Source organism: Penicillium verhagenii (assembly GCF_028828195.1).
Source record: "Penicillium verhagenii strain IBT 33310 chromosome Unknown utg000004l_segment0_segment0, whole genome shotgun sequence".
Lineage (NCBI taxonomy): Eukaryota > Fungi > Ascomycota > Eurotiomycetes > Eurotiales > Aspergillaceae > Penicillium > Penicillium verhagenii.
This window is the reverse complement of record NW_026643168.1, coordinates 149,230-162,147: the sequence shown is the minus strand read 5'-3', so window position 1 is coordinate 162,147 and position 12,918 is coordinate 149,230. Positions and strand designations below refer to the sequence as shown.

General features: G+C 32.1%; 3 protein-coding genes across 3 annotated transcripts; 1 reads left to right on the top strand and 2 right to left on the bottom strand.

Moving 5' to 3' along the window:
* Positions 1 to 46: 46 nt before the first annotated feature.
* Positions 47 to 1,420, bottom strand: N7466_002997 (sensor histidine kinase; the record flags this gene model as incomplete). The annotated part of the gene is made up of 3 exons (XM_057162394.1): positions 47 to 883; positions 923 to 1,003; positions 1,034 to 1,420. The coding sequence occupies 3 exons, from the start codon at positions 1,418 to 1,420 to the stop codon at positions 47 to 49; spliced, it is 1,305 nt and encodes a 434-aa protein (XP_057023509.1).
* A 328-nt stretch (positions 1,421 to 1,748) lies between these two features.
* On the bottom strand, positions 1,749 to 2,711 carry N7466_002996 (uncharacterized protein; the record flags this gene model as incomplete). Its single annotated transcript, XM_057162393.1, has 3 exons — positions 1,749 to 1,943; positions 2,058 to 2,542; positions 2,651 to 2,711. 3 exons carry the CDS (start codon positions 2,709 to 2,711, stop codon positions 1,749 to 1,751), a joined length of 741 nt encoding a protein of 246 aa, XP_057023508.1.
* Positions 2,712 to 8,168: 5,457 nt separating this feature from the next.
* Positions 8,169 to 8,410, top strand: N7466_002995 (uncharacterized protein; the record flags this gene model as incomplete). The annotated part of the gene is made up of 2 exons (XM_057162392.1): positions 8,169 to 8,221; positions 8,272 to 8,410. 2 exons carry the CDS (start codon positions 8,169 to 8,171, stop codon positions 8,408 to 8,410), a joined length of 192 nt encoding a protein of 63 aa, XP_057023507.1.
* Positions 8,411 to 12,918: the final 4,508 nt, after the last annotated feature.

Genomic DNA, 12,918 nt, shown 5'->3' with positions numbered 1-12,918 from the left:
TTCTGACGCACTAGCTCTATTGTAGGAGTAAGATCACTAGCGTGTGCTAGAATTCCTTCGAAAGGTGTCTTCTTAGGCGTATGATTGAGTGTGAGGGAAATTCGAATATGGGTGCGATTCCTTTCTGAGAGTGAACTTCAACATCTCTATGGATAGATTGAATCGTCTTTTGTGTGATGCTAGCACCGAGACTATTTCTAGGTAGTATGTTATTTTCCTGTGAAAAGGGAGTGAAGTAACTGTTCCGGAGAAACTCTGGATCTATGCCGCATCCTGTGTCTTGAACAGAAATTGTGATTCCAGAGCGCACAGGTACACTATTGTTGTCGGAAATGATGGGGTTTGCCTTGACCTGGACGGATATATAACCCTTATGGGTATACTTCAAGGCATTACCCATGATGTTTGTTAATATAATATGCAGTGCACTGGGATGTGTAATAAAGTTCCAACTTGATGCCTTATCGATGTTAAGAATGAGATTGATACACCGAGGTAATATTGTATTAGTACCAGAACCGCTCTGTAGGGGAAGATATAAAGTTTGGAAGAAGCAGAACCCTGTAAAAATAGCCTTAATAGTGTCTTCCACAGTGATATCTACTTGAATGCTAGATTCGGGATCAGACTGGCTGGTTGATAAATTCTGACGACCCAGAGAGGGCAATGATGCTATATCACGTTTCTGATTAAAATCATTGATACTAGAGAATTCGAGAAGCTGGTTTATAGATCTGAGTAAGGTATTTGTATAGGATGTTATAGTATGCACGAATCCCCGTTGTAAGGAATCTATTACTGTATCGCTTAAAAGCTCTACCGTGCTAAATATGCCGTGAAGAGGAGATCGGAGCTTATGGCTTAGGCCAGCTAGAAGGTTGGACTTGGCTTACTCTGTAAATAGGGTACTAATACAGTATACTTCTGTGATGAGGCTACTGCCGAATGTGGTGAAAAATGTTATTTCGTCGTCAAAAGTAAAGACTCGTTGAGGAGTTCTAGTCTATATAAATGACCCTACGAACCATTTTACCTTATAAGAATCCCAGACCGGCGAAAAGATAATACTTCGAGTATTAGGAGCTATTTGGAGAAGTGTTGAAGTATCTTGTTGTAATACTGACTTCTGAGTTCTTTTATACTTCTTACAAGAATTGAAGCTTTTGAACATAGAGTCACTAGTCTCGTTGGATGAGATAGATCCGTTGGCGTCAAAATTAAAGATTTTGCCCCCTGGATAACGGCGCAGTAGGCCAGCAAGAAAGGATTCGGACAAGGTGATATTCCTATCCCTAGTAGCTTCATTGTTGACGCTGGAGGTGTCCGAGGTGGCGAATCCTAGGATTTTACACAGATTCACTGTTGCTCTGCCAGTTTCTTTGGCTATTAAGTTAAGAGTTTCAGCCCTTGTGGTCCCCATCTTCGTTTTCAATTCACTCACCCTCACTCGAGGAACCTTCTAGACTGCTTTCGTAATCAGAGGTGGTGGTCGTTACAAGTGCCGCTTGAGTACTAAAATTGGCGTTAAAAAAGATGGCTCCCTCAACCTCTAGACTTTCGCAAACAATATTGGCCACACGCGATAAAGTTTCTTCTATTTGACTTCTAGCTACCTCTTTATTCATTTTAGGCTTTTTCGTTTCATGTTTTTCAGAGGGTATAGACCCAGATAGAGTATAAGACCTTAAATAGTTCTTCGTGAGCCGCGGTGTTCCGGTCGTTGATCTCGGTAGAGATTTCGGTCGCTCTTAAGAATCATTCGCTCTTAGTCCCGGCGAGGCATGGGATTGATCTAGGCGAAAAGGTAGATTGCTATAACGATCCCTTTGTGTTTTTACTGAGGCCATCTCTTCGGAATGCTGCTTGTCCTGTTGTTGGGTGTTGATATATCCTTCGACGCCATCCACTGGCGCGATATCCCGTCCATCGTTTTCAGCACCCACCTATAAGCTACACAAGCTGCCTTTCCCCTCCAAAAAGCTTCCCAGTCCAACAATCATACGCTCACTTCTTAGATGTTAGGTCTTTGACCGAGTTGTAACTAGATAGTCCATTACAGTCGCTGCCATATTTATCAGGAACTTCTGATAATCGTGACCAATGGAGTGTCGAGGTTTATCGTCGAGGATGATGTAGGCACCAATCACGATTCCCTTTGGGCTGACGATCGGAGCGGAAGCAATAAAGCGAAAATTGGGGTAGCCGGTGATATCTGGGTGATTTTCATAAAGCTCACTTTGTATCAGGTCGGGGATTATAATAACTGAATAGGGGAGGGTATTCGTGGATGACGATGTGATGCTCACAATCGCTGCGCAGAGGCTGCGTTCATAGGATATTATATAAGTCCCCACCCAAAGCTTATCTTGAATGTTGTGGTCGCTATCATCCCGCAAACTAAGGGTTCTGGTTGCTTTGGTTAGGATATGCTCCTCATAACGACCAAAAAGCGAGATTGTGGATCGTTGCACTTCGAGTCGCAATGCGCCCAACTGAGCAAAGGCGGAAAGAGACGAGTCAGGAGAAGAATAGGGCTTCAGCTCTATGGAGGAGGTATTGTGATTAAAATGTAGCAAATGGTGTATCGACGGTGGCAAGTACCTACAAAAGCGACTCTTATCTCAATCAACTAGATCGGCGGATGATATACTTGTAGCGGGGGCTGCTTTACTTATAGAATTCACGTTCCCTGGTTGAACCAAAGCTGACATGGCTTCCCCTGGCCTCCTACAGTGATACCGGACGCGATATCATGCGGAAGACCCAGTGTATTTCTTGGACGAGTGATGTATAGCGAAGACAAGAGGAACGCGATAAGGATTAGGTTACCTTCGGGCTATAGCATTCTATTCTCGGTAAAGTATTTGGCCCTACCCTTGTTATGTGATTTTATTCCTGGGATAACCTGTTTCAAAGTGAAGGAATTGTGGAGAGTAAAACGTGAAATGCGTTTCAAGCACGTCTGTAAGAGGCGATTGATTGGACCTAGGGTGTAGTTTCCGCATACACATACATAGTAACAAAAAATCAAGGAAGCAGGACAGAGCAGGCAGAAAGCCTCACCGCCCGCACCGCCGCTCTTGCACCTCCGAAACCGCAAGCCTCCCCTCCACCCCACCCGATCGACCCACCCCACAACATCCTATCCACGGGGAAGTCCTCATCTCCACCACCTAGTACTCTTCCAGCACGGCCAGAGCCCCGTCATTCTAGGGACAAGTGCTCAATGGCGTCACCCGCTTCCGCTGGCCCAAAGTGGCTATCACTACGAACCACACCCAAGTTTCGGTGGTCTGGCCTGCTGCTTTGTTTGTTAATCCTTCAAACGCCTAGAAAGCTTCCAATATGTATATGTCCAGGAGACACAGCTACAGAATCCAGGAACTGCCTACGGCAGGTCATCCACAAGGACTTGAAATAACATCCCGAAATCGCCGACACGCCTACAGTCACAATCAACGCACCCCCGGCGCTTAGACAATCAACCCCATACTTCCTTAAACAGCGAACTACCCAAGAAAATAACCACAAACGCTAGCACCCAGACAAAAACTCCCAGCCAACGCCAACGGCACCCACTGCAGTATAGGGATTTTTGAGCGCCAACCCTAACTCCCGCGCCTAAGCGACCACCACGACCGACCAAGAACCGCAACCAACTCCAACAGCTGTCTGTCCCCAGCACCATCAAACGATACCGCCCATCGCTTTCTCACCCCAAAATCAACAAACAACATTTACCCTCGTCCTCCAGCGACCTGTCACATCCAGACCGCAAAGATTCCCCTAGCACAAGAACCCTCTATTCCCCCCAAACTTAGTATTGAAGAGGCTAACCACCATTTTCTTAATAAATCGTCACCTTTCCAGCTCGAGAATTTAGGAGTGCTATATCTTCAATTTATCTTCGAGATGCAATGGTCTACAAGAATTTAGACCCTAAACAGGAGACTGGCCTTCTAATCATCGAAATACAAGGCTATAAAGGGTCATATATGGTGTCGAGGCCAGGCCAGCCTCTTAGCCACGCCTGAAAATTTAGGCCTTCGAAATTAAACAACATTTGAATCAATAGTGTTAAAAGAAATAATAATATTGGCAAGATAAACATTGAAGGATTTAAAATCTTATAGTATTCCTCTACCCTTGATATTCTGATACTTCAAATTGAGGTACCACCAGTAACATTTAAAAGAGAGACGTTGAGTTTAGTCACCAGAATTTGACTGGATAGCCTTACTGAGAATATTTCTGCCCGGGAACTTGGTGAGAATGGCATGTGTACTGTTGCCTACTCTTGAACGTTAGTCGCAGCTCACCTCAAGAGCACTCGAGAGGCTCTTGAATCCCTAAAGAAGAGCTTAACACTTGACAAATCGGAACCGATTCCGAGCTATGACCAGGTCTGCTACGGAGTGGGATTCAACAAATACTGGGATCTGGAAGAGAAATATTAATTCAATACCGACGGTCTGACTTGGGAGGGAAATGCTACGGCGAAGGCTAACCTCACAGGTGACAAGTCGGCCCGATTCGGGTCATACTTCTAGCTTGAATTGTCAAAGCATTCTAAAGGTGACCAAATAAAGCACTTGAGAGTTTTTATGGATGAAGAATCAATAACAACGAGGCGCTACTCGCTCTTCCCCACTACAATACCTATATCTCCGAGCTTACTTCAGGAGGTGTGGCCTTCGAAAGGCTATGTTCGACTACTCGAGATTTCTTAGGCTTGGTAAGAAAATGGAACATATGTTAGAACCACGTGACCATGTTTGTCAGTGCTTCCCTTTGTAGTTCCAGTTTGCAGGCTGCATCTCGCTTCTTCCTTCTCTCCTTCCTCGAACAATCAAATCATATCCATTCTTTCTTGTTCTTCCTTGTAGTGTTCTATGAGGTTATGAGCCCTCCTTTTCTTACTTATTGACGCTGTAAATCGATAAGATTAAGCAAATTTAAGCGAGATTCTCTTTTCCAGAACCCTGTTTTGATGCTTTTTAGCAGATTTAGGCTCCTCAACCCCAGACTTAAACTTAAGTCAACTTCATTAGACTCAAACTCGAGTCAATCCTAATACAACACAGCCTTTTAGTACTAAAAATCCCCCCCCAGTCTTTATTATAACGGCCTTTTCAGTCAATTATGATATTAAGAGTCTTATTAACAAACCATTCAGTAGCACTACTGATAATAACTAGAAGAATATTACAGTCAAGACTCAAACCAATCAAGGAATAGGCCTTATAATCACCAAACTCATAATTAATCCTTTAAAGAATCCTTTATAAAAAGTAAAAGATTATAACTCCTAGAAGTAAATTATACTTTCTAATCTTAAATACTATAAGATAGATAGCCTAATTAATAGTAATCTTCTAAGATTATATAAGAATACCACTATTATATCTACTTAGTTTAAAGTATTAAAGACTATTAGTAAGTAGCTTACTATTAATATAAGTATAGAGATTTATAATAAAGTTTAAGCCTATTCTACTAAATCTCTTATCTTTATAGATAAGATTTAGAAGGGAATATAAGAAGAAATATATAGCTTTAGTATATACTAAGAGATAATTTAATATAATACTTATACAAGTCTTAGAAGAGAAGACTTCCCTATAATAACTATATTTATTAATAAGTATTATATATAAAATATAAGGCTTAAAGAGTATAAGATAGGAGTTAAACTATATTATATAATAATAATTCTCTTATTTTAAGTCTAATAAGATAATATATAAGATCTTATTCTATATATAATAAAAGAGAAGAAGCTTATTACTAAGATATTTATATATAATAACTTTTATAAATATATAATAGATTTAAAGGATTAAGTCTCTATAAGAGAGGGTAGTAGTTAATCTTCTTCCTCTATTCCTATATATAATATAACTTTAACTTTAATATCTTTTAAAGACTTAAATAAGTAGCTAAGGGAAGAAAAGAATAAACCACTAAAAAGTATTTTAAATAATACTTATTATATAAAGCAGTATAAGAAAGGGTATAATAATAATAATAAATATACTTATTATAAGTATAACTATAATAATTATAATACTAATAAATACTAGGCCCTATATCCTAATCTTTATCTAGAAGATTAAAAGATATAGAATTATATCTAGATTTATAAAAAAAGAATTAATCTTAGCCCTACTTATTATAATATATTAAATATACCAAATACTATATCAAATACACCTTTAAATATAGCTTTAAATACACTAAATACTATATCTTCTTCTACTTCTATAACTACTACTATAGTAATAACTAATATATATAATTCAGCAGTTCCTAACTTTATTAGTATAGTATTTATTAATTATAATAATACTATAGAGTTAACTAAAACATATAATCAACAATATAATAAGTATAAAAAAGAGTATAAGTTTATAATTCCTCTTAATATATATAACAAATAGTAGCTTATAGATATAGGATATAATTATTATATAACACTCTAAGATCATAGTAAGTATTATTTATTAGGGCTCCTACTTACTAAGTAGACACTCAATCCTTAAGTCATCAATTCACAACTATACCATTACCAGTTAATATTAGGCCTTATATAGACTCAGGTCTATAGAATAGACTTAAAGGGGTTCTATATTTAAGAGGGTATTACCTAGTTAAGCTATACTTAGGTTCTAAGTTAAGAGACTAGAGACTAAGGATACCTCTTCTAGTTAGGGGTTTATCTTATATAAAACTAATAAATAAATAAACTATTAGGTTCTAAGTAATAATATATAATTAATTATAAAGAACTTCTTAAAACTAGATGATGGTAAATGGACGGCTAGAAATGGCCGTTTCTGAGGCTGCTTTCAGCCGCCTATCTGCTAACCGTTCTGCCACTTATGATGGGATTTATACCCATGTACTTTCTTCTAGAACCTTAGTGGTATCTTGGCGTACACCTATGATCCACTCTATACTTCCCCTTCCCCTTACTACCCCTATATTATAGAGTTCTGAGCCCTTAAAGGTACCGAAAATCAGGTTTTTGATAATTATAGTATTTAAAATAGTAGTGATTTTCCTCCCCTATCTACTTCTTTTTTCTTCTTAGTTAATCTTAGGATTATAGTACTAAGATTTAATTAATCTCTTACTTTAATAACCTTCTTTTTTACTAATACCTAGACTATATATTCATATCTTCTATTACTTTTACTACTTTTACTACTATAACCCTTAGTTTCTCTAATTATAACCTACTAATCTTATAAAATAAACTATAAGTTATTTAGTAATAGTAACTATTCTAATAGAGAAGGTATAGAAGATACTAGATCTAATATAGATTTAATAAAGCTTAAGGATAAAGTAGATTAAGTATATAATGCTGGTAATATAAGCTTACTCTTTATAAATAATAAGTAGATAGCAGAATCCTATATCTAGCAACTTTAAAACTTTAATAAGATAATATATATATAGGAAGACTAAAATAAGGGTACTACCACTCTCCTTAATTATATTAAAGAAAAATGGTTATAGTAAGTTTTATCTTTCATTTTCCCCTAATTAGTAGAGTATTATAGACTTATAAAAGTATTACTAAGATTCTATATTTTTATTAAGAAAGATCTTAATAAGGAATATTAATACTTATTAATTATAATTCTATATAGCTTTCTAGAGTAGGCTCTTAATCTATAATAAGGAAAAAATAGAAGAAGGCTTCTGGGAATCAAGTATAAAAGCTTTTTAGATACCTTTTAGAAAGTTTTTTAATTAATCTTTAAAAGATCTATATTAAAAAAGATCAGAAATTAGATAAACTATTAGATATATTAAGTATAAATACTTATTCCTACCTTTATTTACTTAATCTTACCCCTCTTTAAAGACTAATATACTTTTAAACTTAGGTTATTTAGTAACTAACTAAAAAGTATAAGTTATCTTTTAAAAGATAAGATAAGCCTCCTATAGATATAAAGGACTTAGTAAAAGTAGTAGAGATTACTATTAATATAATAAAAAAAAAGTTTGGATATAGCTGCTATTGTATTAAGCTTGGATTTTTCTTATAGCTTATAAGTCTTATGATAAATTATTCCTAAGCTATCCTTAATCTATAATATTATTATATCTAAATTAGTCTTTTTTATGATTTGTAGGGTGGTTTATATTAGATTATGATTAAGTTTATCTTTAAGTTTACTAAGGAATGGCTGGGTGCTAAAGAAGTGTTAGTCTACTCTGTTTTGTGTTGTAATCCTCCTCTAATATCTTTTTTAGTAATACTTATATTCTACCTAAAATCATCTTTAATCCTTTATTAGTGCTTAGTCTATATATCTTCTTGTTAGGTCTACTCTTTGTAGATTGTGTATTTAACTATGTTAAGGGTGAGGAAATTCTGGTTTCTATAAGCTAGCTTCCTTAGCTTTAAATTTATGATGAGTGTAATAAACTAAGATTATAGCTTAATTTAGTGATAGATGATGTACTAGTATTTTGGATATTAGAGTAGACTTTTTATAGAATTGGTATATTATCTAATAGGCCTCTCCCCTACTTAATTTTGGAGCTGTGGGTTAAGAAAATTGGTATGATTATAGGTATTAGGTAAGTTATATACCCTTATAGCTTATACTATAGGGTAGGCACTGTTTTGGATAATAGTGGTATATTGGACTGTTTAACCCTATAGGATCTATAGACTAATCTAGCTCTAGGTTCTGTTAGTAATTCCTTTTGTAACCTTATAATGTATTATGCTGATATATAGATATTTCTTAAATTCTATCTTAGTAGAAAGATCTCTAAGAACCTGCCTATTATAATTTATAGCCTTAATCTAGAAGAAGATATTATATATACTGCTTGTTAAATAAGCTAAATAATTAATCTGTACTGCCTGTAGGAGCTTATAACTAAGTAATCTTACTCTGTGAATTAATAGTAGGAAATTCTTGACTTAATATACTGATATAATAAAATTAGTTGATCTCTAGAGTATCCCCTATTAAAATATAGAGGTATACCTGTATATAATATATATAGAAAACTAAACTAGGAGTTGGTAGGAGTAAGGTAGTGTATGTAGAATATACTTCTTTTATAGATTTAAAATAAATATAATTAAGAATAGCCTATGTTAGAGATTAAGTAATAATTATCTGATATTAAGCTAGCTAAGTCTTCTAGTGAATAGCTAAAGTACTCTATGGATATCCCTATACTATAGTAATGATTAATTAAGAGTCTTTTGACTCTACTATACCTAATAATAGAGGAGGAGATAACTTAGAGAACTAAAGCTATTGATTTAGTAGCTACTTATTGTAAATTCTAAGAGGGTGATAGCTACTATTTACTATAGAATAAAAGATTAAAAGGATCTGGGGAAAATGTTAAGATCCTTAATAGTTATTAATAAGGAAGTGAAGTGATAGATAGTGTCTATATACTAGAAACTCTACTTAAACTTACTCTCTGATTTGCTATAAAGGATTATTGATTATTATTTTATTTTATTTACTTAGGTTAGTAAGACCTAGACCTTATAAAGTATATTTAAAGGTTTTCCTCCTATAGGGATATTACTAAATATATTAAAATAAAGTATCTTAAAAAGATTTTATTAAGTAAGATAATTATATATAATATTTATGATAAAAAGTTTATAGAAGTTATATATTTTTAATAATACACTAATAATTTATATTTAACTATAATAGGATCTCTATGGTGTGTAGCTTCTATCTAATGAATAGGTTTACTAAAAAATAAACTACTTTATTATATAGCTATAGTATATAAAGGAATATGAATAACTATATATATAGATATTTTTTGCTTAGAGATTTATTATAGTATTACTATTATTAGATTATAAGCTTAATTCTACTATAGATTTTTAATATAGCTTCTATTTTTTATATTAACTCTGAGTATAGGATATTTTATTAGTATAAGGTATAATAACTAGTCTATAAAGATTATTCTTATATATCCTATAAAGTAATCTAAGTTCCTTTACTAGATATAGTCTTACTAAGTAAAAATATATATTATACCTAGATATCTCCCCTATACTTTATTAAGCTATAAGTATCTTAACCTAGTTTATTAAGTAGGTAAGCTATAATATTAGAGTATTATTAATACTACTAATATACCTATCTATACCTTATCTCTTAGGCTTATACTTAGTAAAGTTTTTCTAGGGATTAGATTATAAGCTATAAATAAATAGATATTAATATTTTTAGGTATTTTTGAACTAGTGATAACCAACCTATATAATATAGGTAGTTTGTTATTATATATTAATATTCTAATCTCCTATATAACCTAGTATTAAAAATAGCTAATTAAAGATGGCTTATTAGAAGATCTAATAAAATACCTAGGGTCTATATAGATATGATTTATTAAGCCTATTATACCTTCTAGTATTAAAAGTGGTCTTAATAAGTATAGTACTATTATTATTTATTATAACTTGATTTTTCCGGTAAGTTACTTCTTACCATATAAAATATATAGTAATATAGATAGATCTCTAATACTCTAGTAATATAAGATAGTATAGGGAATTATATCACTTACCCCTTACCTAAACTAAAATACCTAAGAATATAAGAATACCTATCCTAGTAGGATTTATGCCTTAGATAAGTTAATATAGTAGATACTATCTAAATAAGATGGTAAGCTCTAAGGAATAGAAGATGATTAAGTATAAGAAACTAGATATATTTATGGTAATAGCTTGTTTTGTGTTATAGGCTATATTTTTTTACTAATACTACTTGCTCCTTATTATGGTTTTGGTTTAATACTAGTAGAACCTTTATTTTATCATAATTCTGGTAGAACTCTAGCTATATTTTTTTTTCTACTATAGCATCCTTTTTAGCCTATAATACTGGTAGAATAGTTATTATAGCTAATATATATATATAATAAGATAGAGTTATAGTATTAGAATATAATCCTATAATATATAGAACTACCCTATTTATACCTTTTTCTACTATTTAAATAATGTTATTTTAGTTTTTATTATTTCTAAAAGTGTTCCAAATCTTATGGTTTAGAGGTTAATAGCTTAAATTTGTAGTTGTTTATTATAATAGGGTTAGGAAAGATAAAATCTTTAGCAGAGGAAAGAAGTTCGACCCTTAGGGCCTATTTCTATGACTAGAGTACCTACCCTATATAGTTAACTATACCTGAGAAATCAAATTCCTCTAAAAGTAAGTTTTATATTATAACCTAATATTAGGATGGTATATATATTCCTAGCACTGATGATATTCAAGTATAATAAATATTATCTATTTATGTGTATATAGGATAATAAGCTTCTCTATTTTATAAGATAGTCAGCTATAATAATATGCTGAAATAATTTCACTAATTTCACTAATCTAAGTATAAAGCTTATACTTCTACTAGGATCCCCTCCTATCTCTAAGATAATTATATTATTCTTCTTAAAGAAGAGTAATGGTGAGGATAGTAAGGATGGTAAAGATGGTAAGGATGGTAAGGATGGTAAGGATAGTAAGAATAGGTGTTTACTTTTAATAATTACTTAAAATTTGATATTATAAGAGACTATAATATTATATTATAATAATAGAAATAATCTAGAATCTATACTTATAATTCTAATCTATAAAATCTAGGTCTCTTAAAAGTTTTTAGTATAGATTTTAGGTTATATAAAGCTTTAGAAAGATCTATTAATTTTATTTATCCCTTTAGCATTAATAACCTAGTACTTCTATTCTAGATTACTATCTTATTAGCTATTATAACCAACCCTAAGAATAGGCTTTTAATTTAGGAATCAGAGGATATAGATATCTATTTAGTCCCTTCCGAAAAATCCTTTATAGTACCCTTAGAGATAAGTAATAACTAAGATTTTATTATTTTAGATATAGAAAGATTATTATATACCTTATATAATTTATTAGATACTTTATATCTTTTTAATAGTTTCTTATAAGCTAATAAAGAATTTAGTATTTAGGTAAGTACATTATAATAGACTCTTAATTATATTATAATAAACTCTTAATCACATCACTAATCTAGTAGATATCTTATAATAGGATAGGAAAATTCTAATTAAAATAATCATATAATAAGTAGTTATCCAGAATAGCTAATTAGTTATTAAATATCTTATTCTATAGTACTTATAGGAAGATAATAAGATATAAGAGGCTTATGATATATTAGAACTAAAAGTAAATTATTAGTTATAAGGCTTATAAGTGAGTAAAACTAATATATAAAGTTAGATCTTATAAGTATTAATTTCTCTATTAGATATATTAAACTAGTTTATACTATATTTTAATCTTTAGTCTCTTTCTCTTAGTTTGTTAGGAATTAAATATTTATAGATTACTTTGGTAATAGCTTAGGGTATATCTTAATCTTATAATCTATTCCTGATTAAATCTAGCCTTATATTATCTTAAGTCTTATAATTTATAGTATATCTCTATTTCTCTAAAATTAATATACTTCCCTATAATCTTCTATTTATTAATAAAATATATACCTAACTAATAATCAAGTATAAAAAGCCTTATCTTTCTAAGGACTCCACATTTTATTAAGATATTATTAATACTAGGCCTTTTACTTTATAATCTTCTTATTATTCTCTATATCTACCACTATATTATTCAGACTTCTTACTATTTAAGCATACTTAGGTCTATTCAAACTACTATATAGCTTATACCAGAAAAAAAGCTCTTATTAACCTTAGAGAAAGATATAATTAATAAGAAGAAAAATTAAGTAGAGTCTCTAAGATTATAAGGTTTTAAAGAATACTTTATTAGCTAATCCTTTTATTATTATACTAGGTATGATATATATAGCTATAGGGATAGCTAATATTTTAGT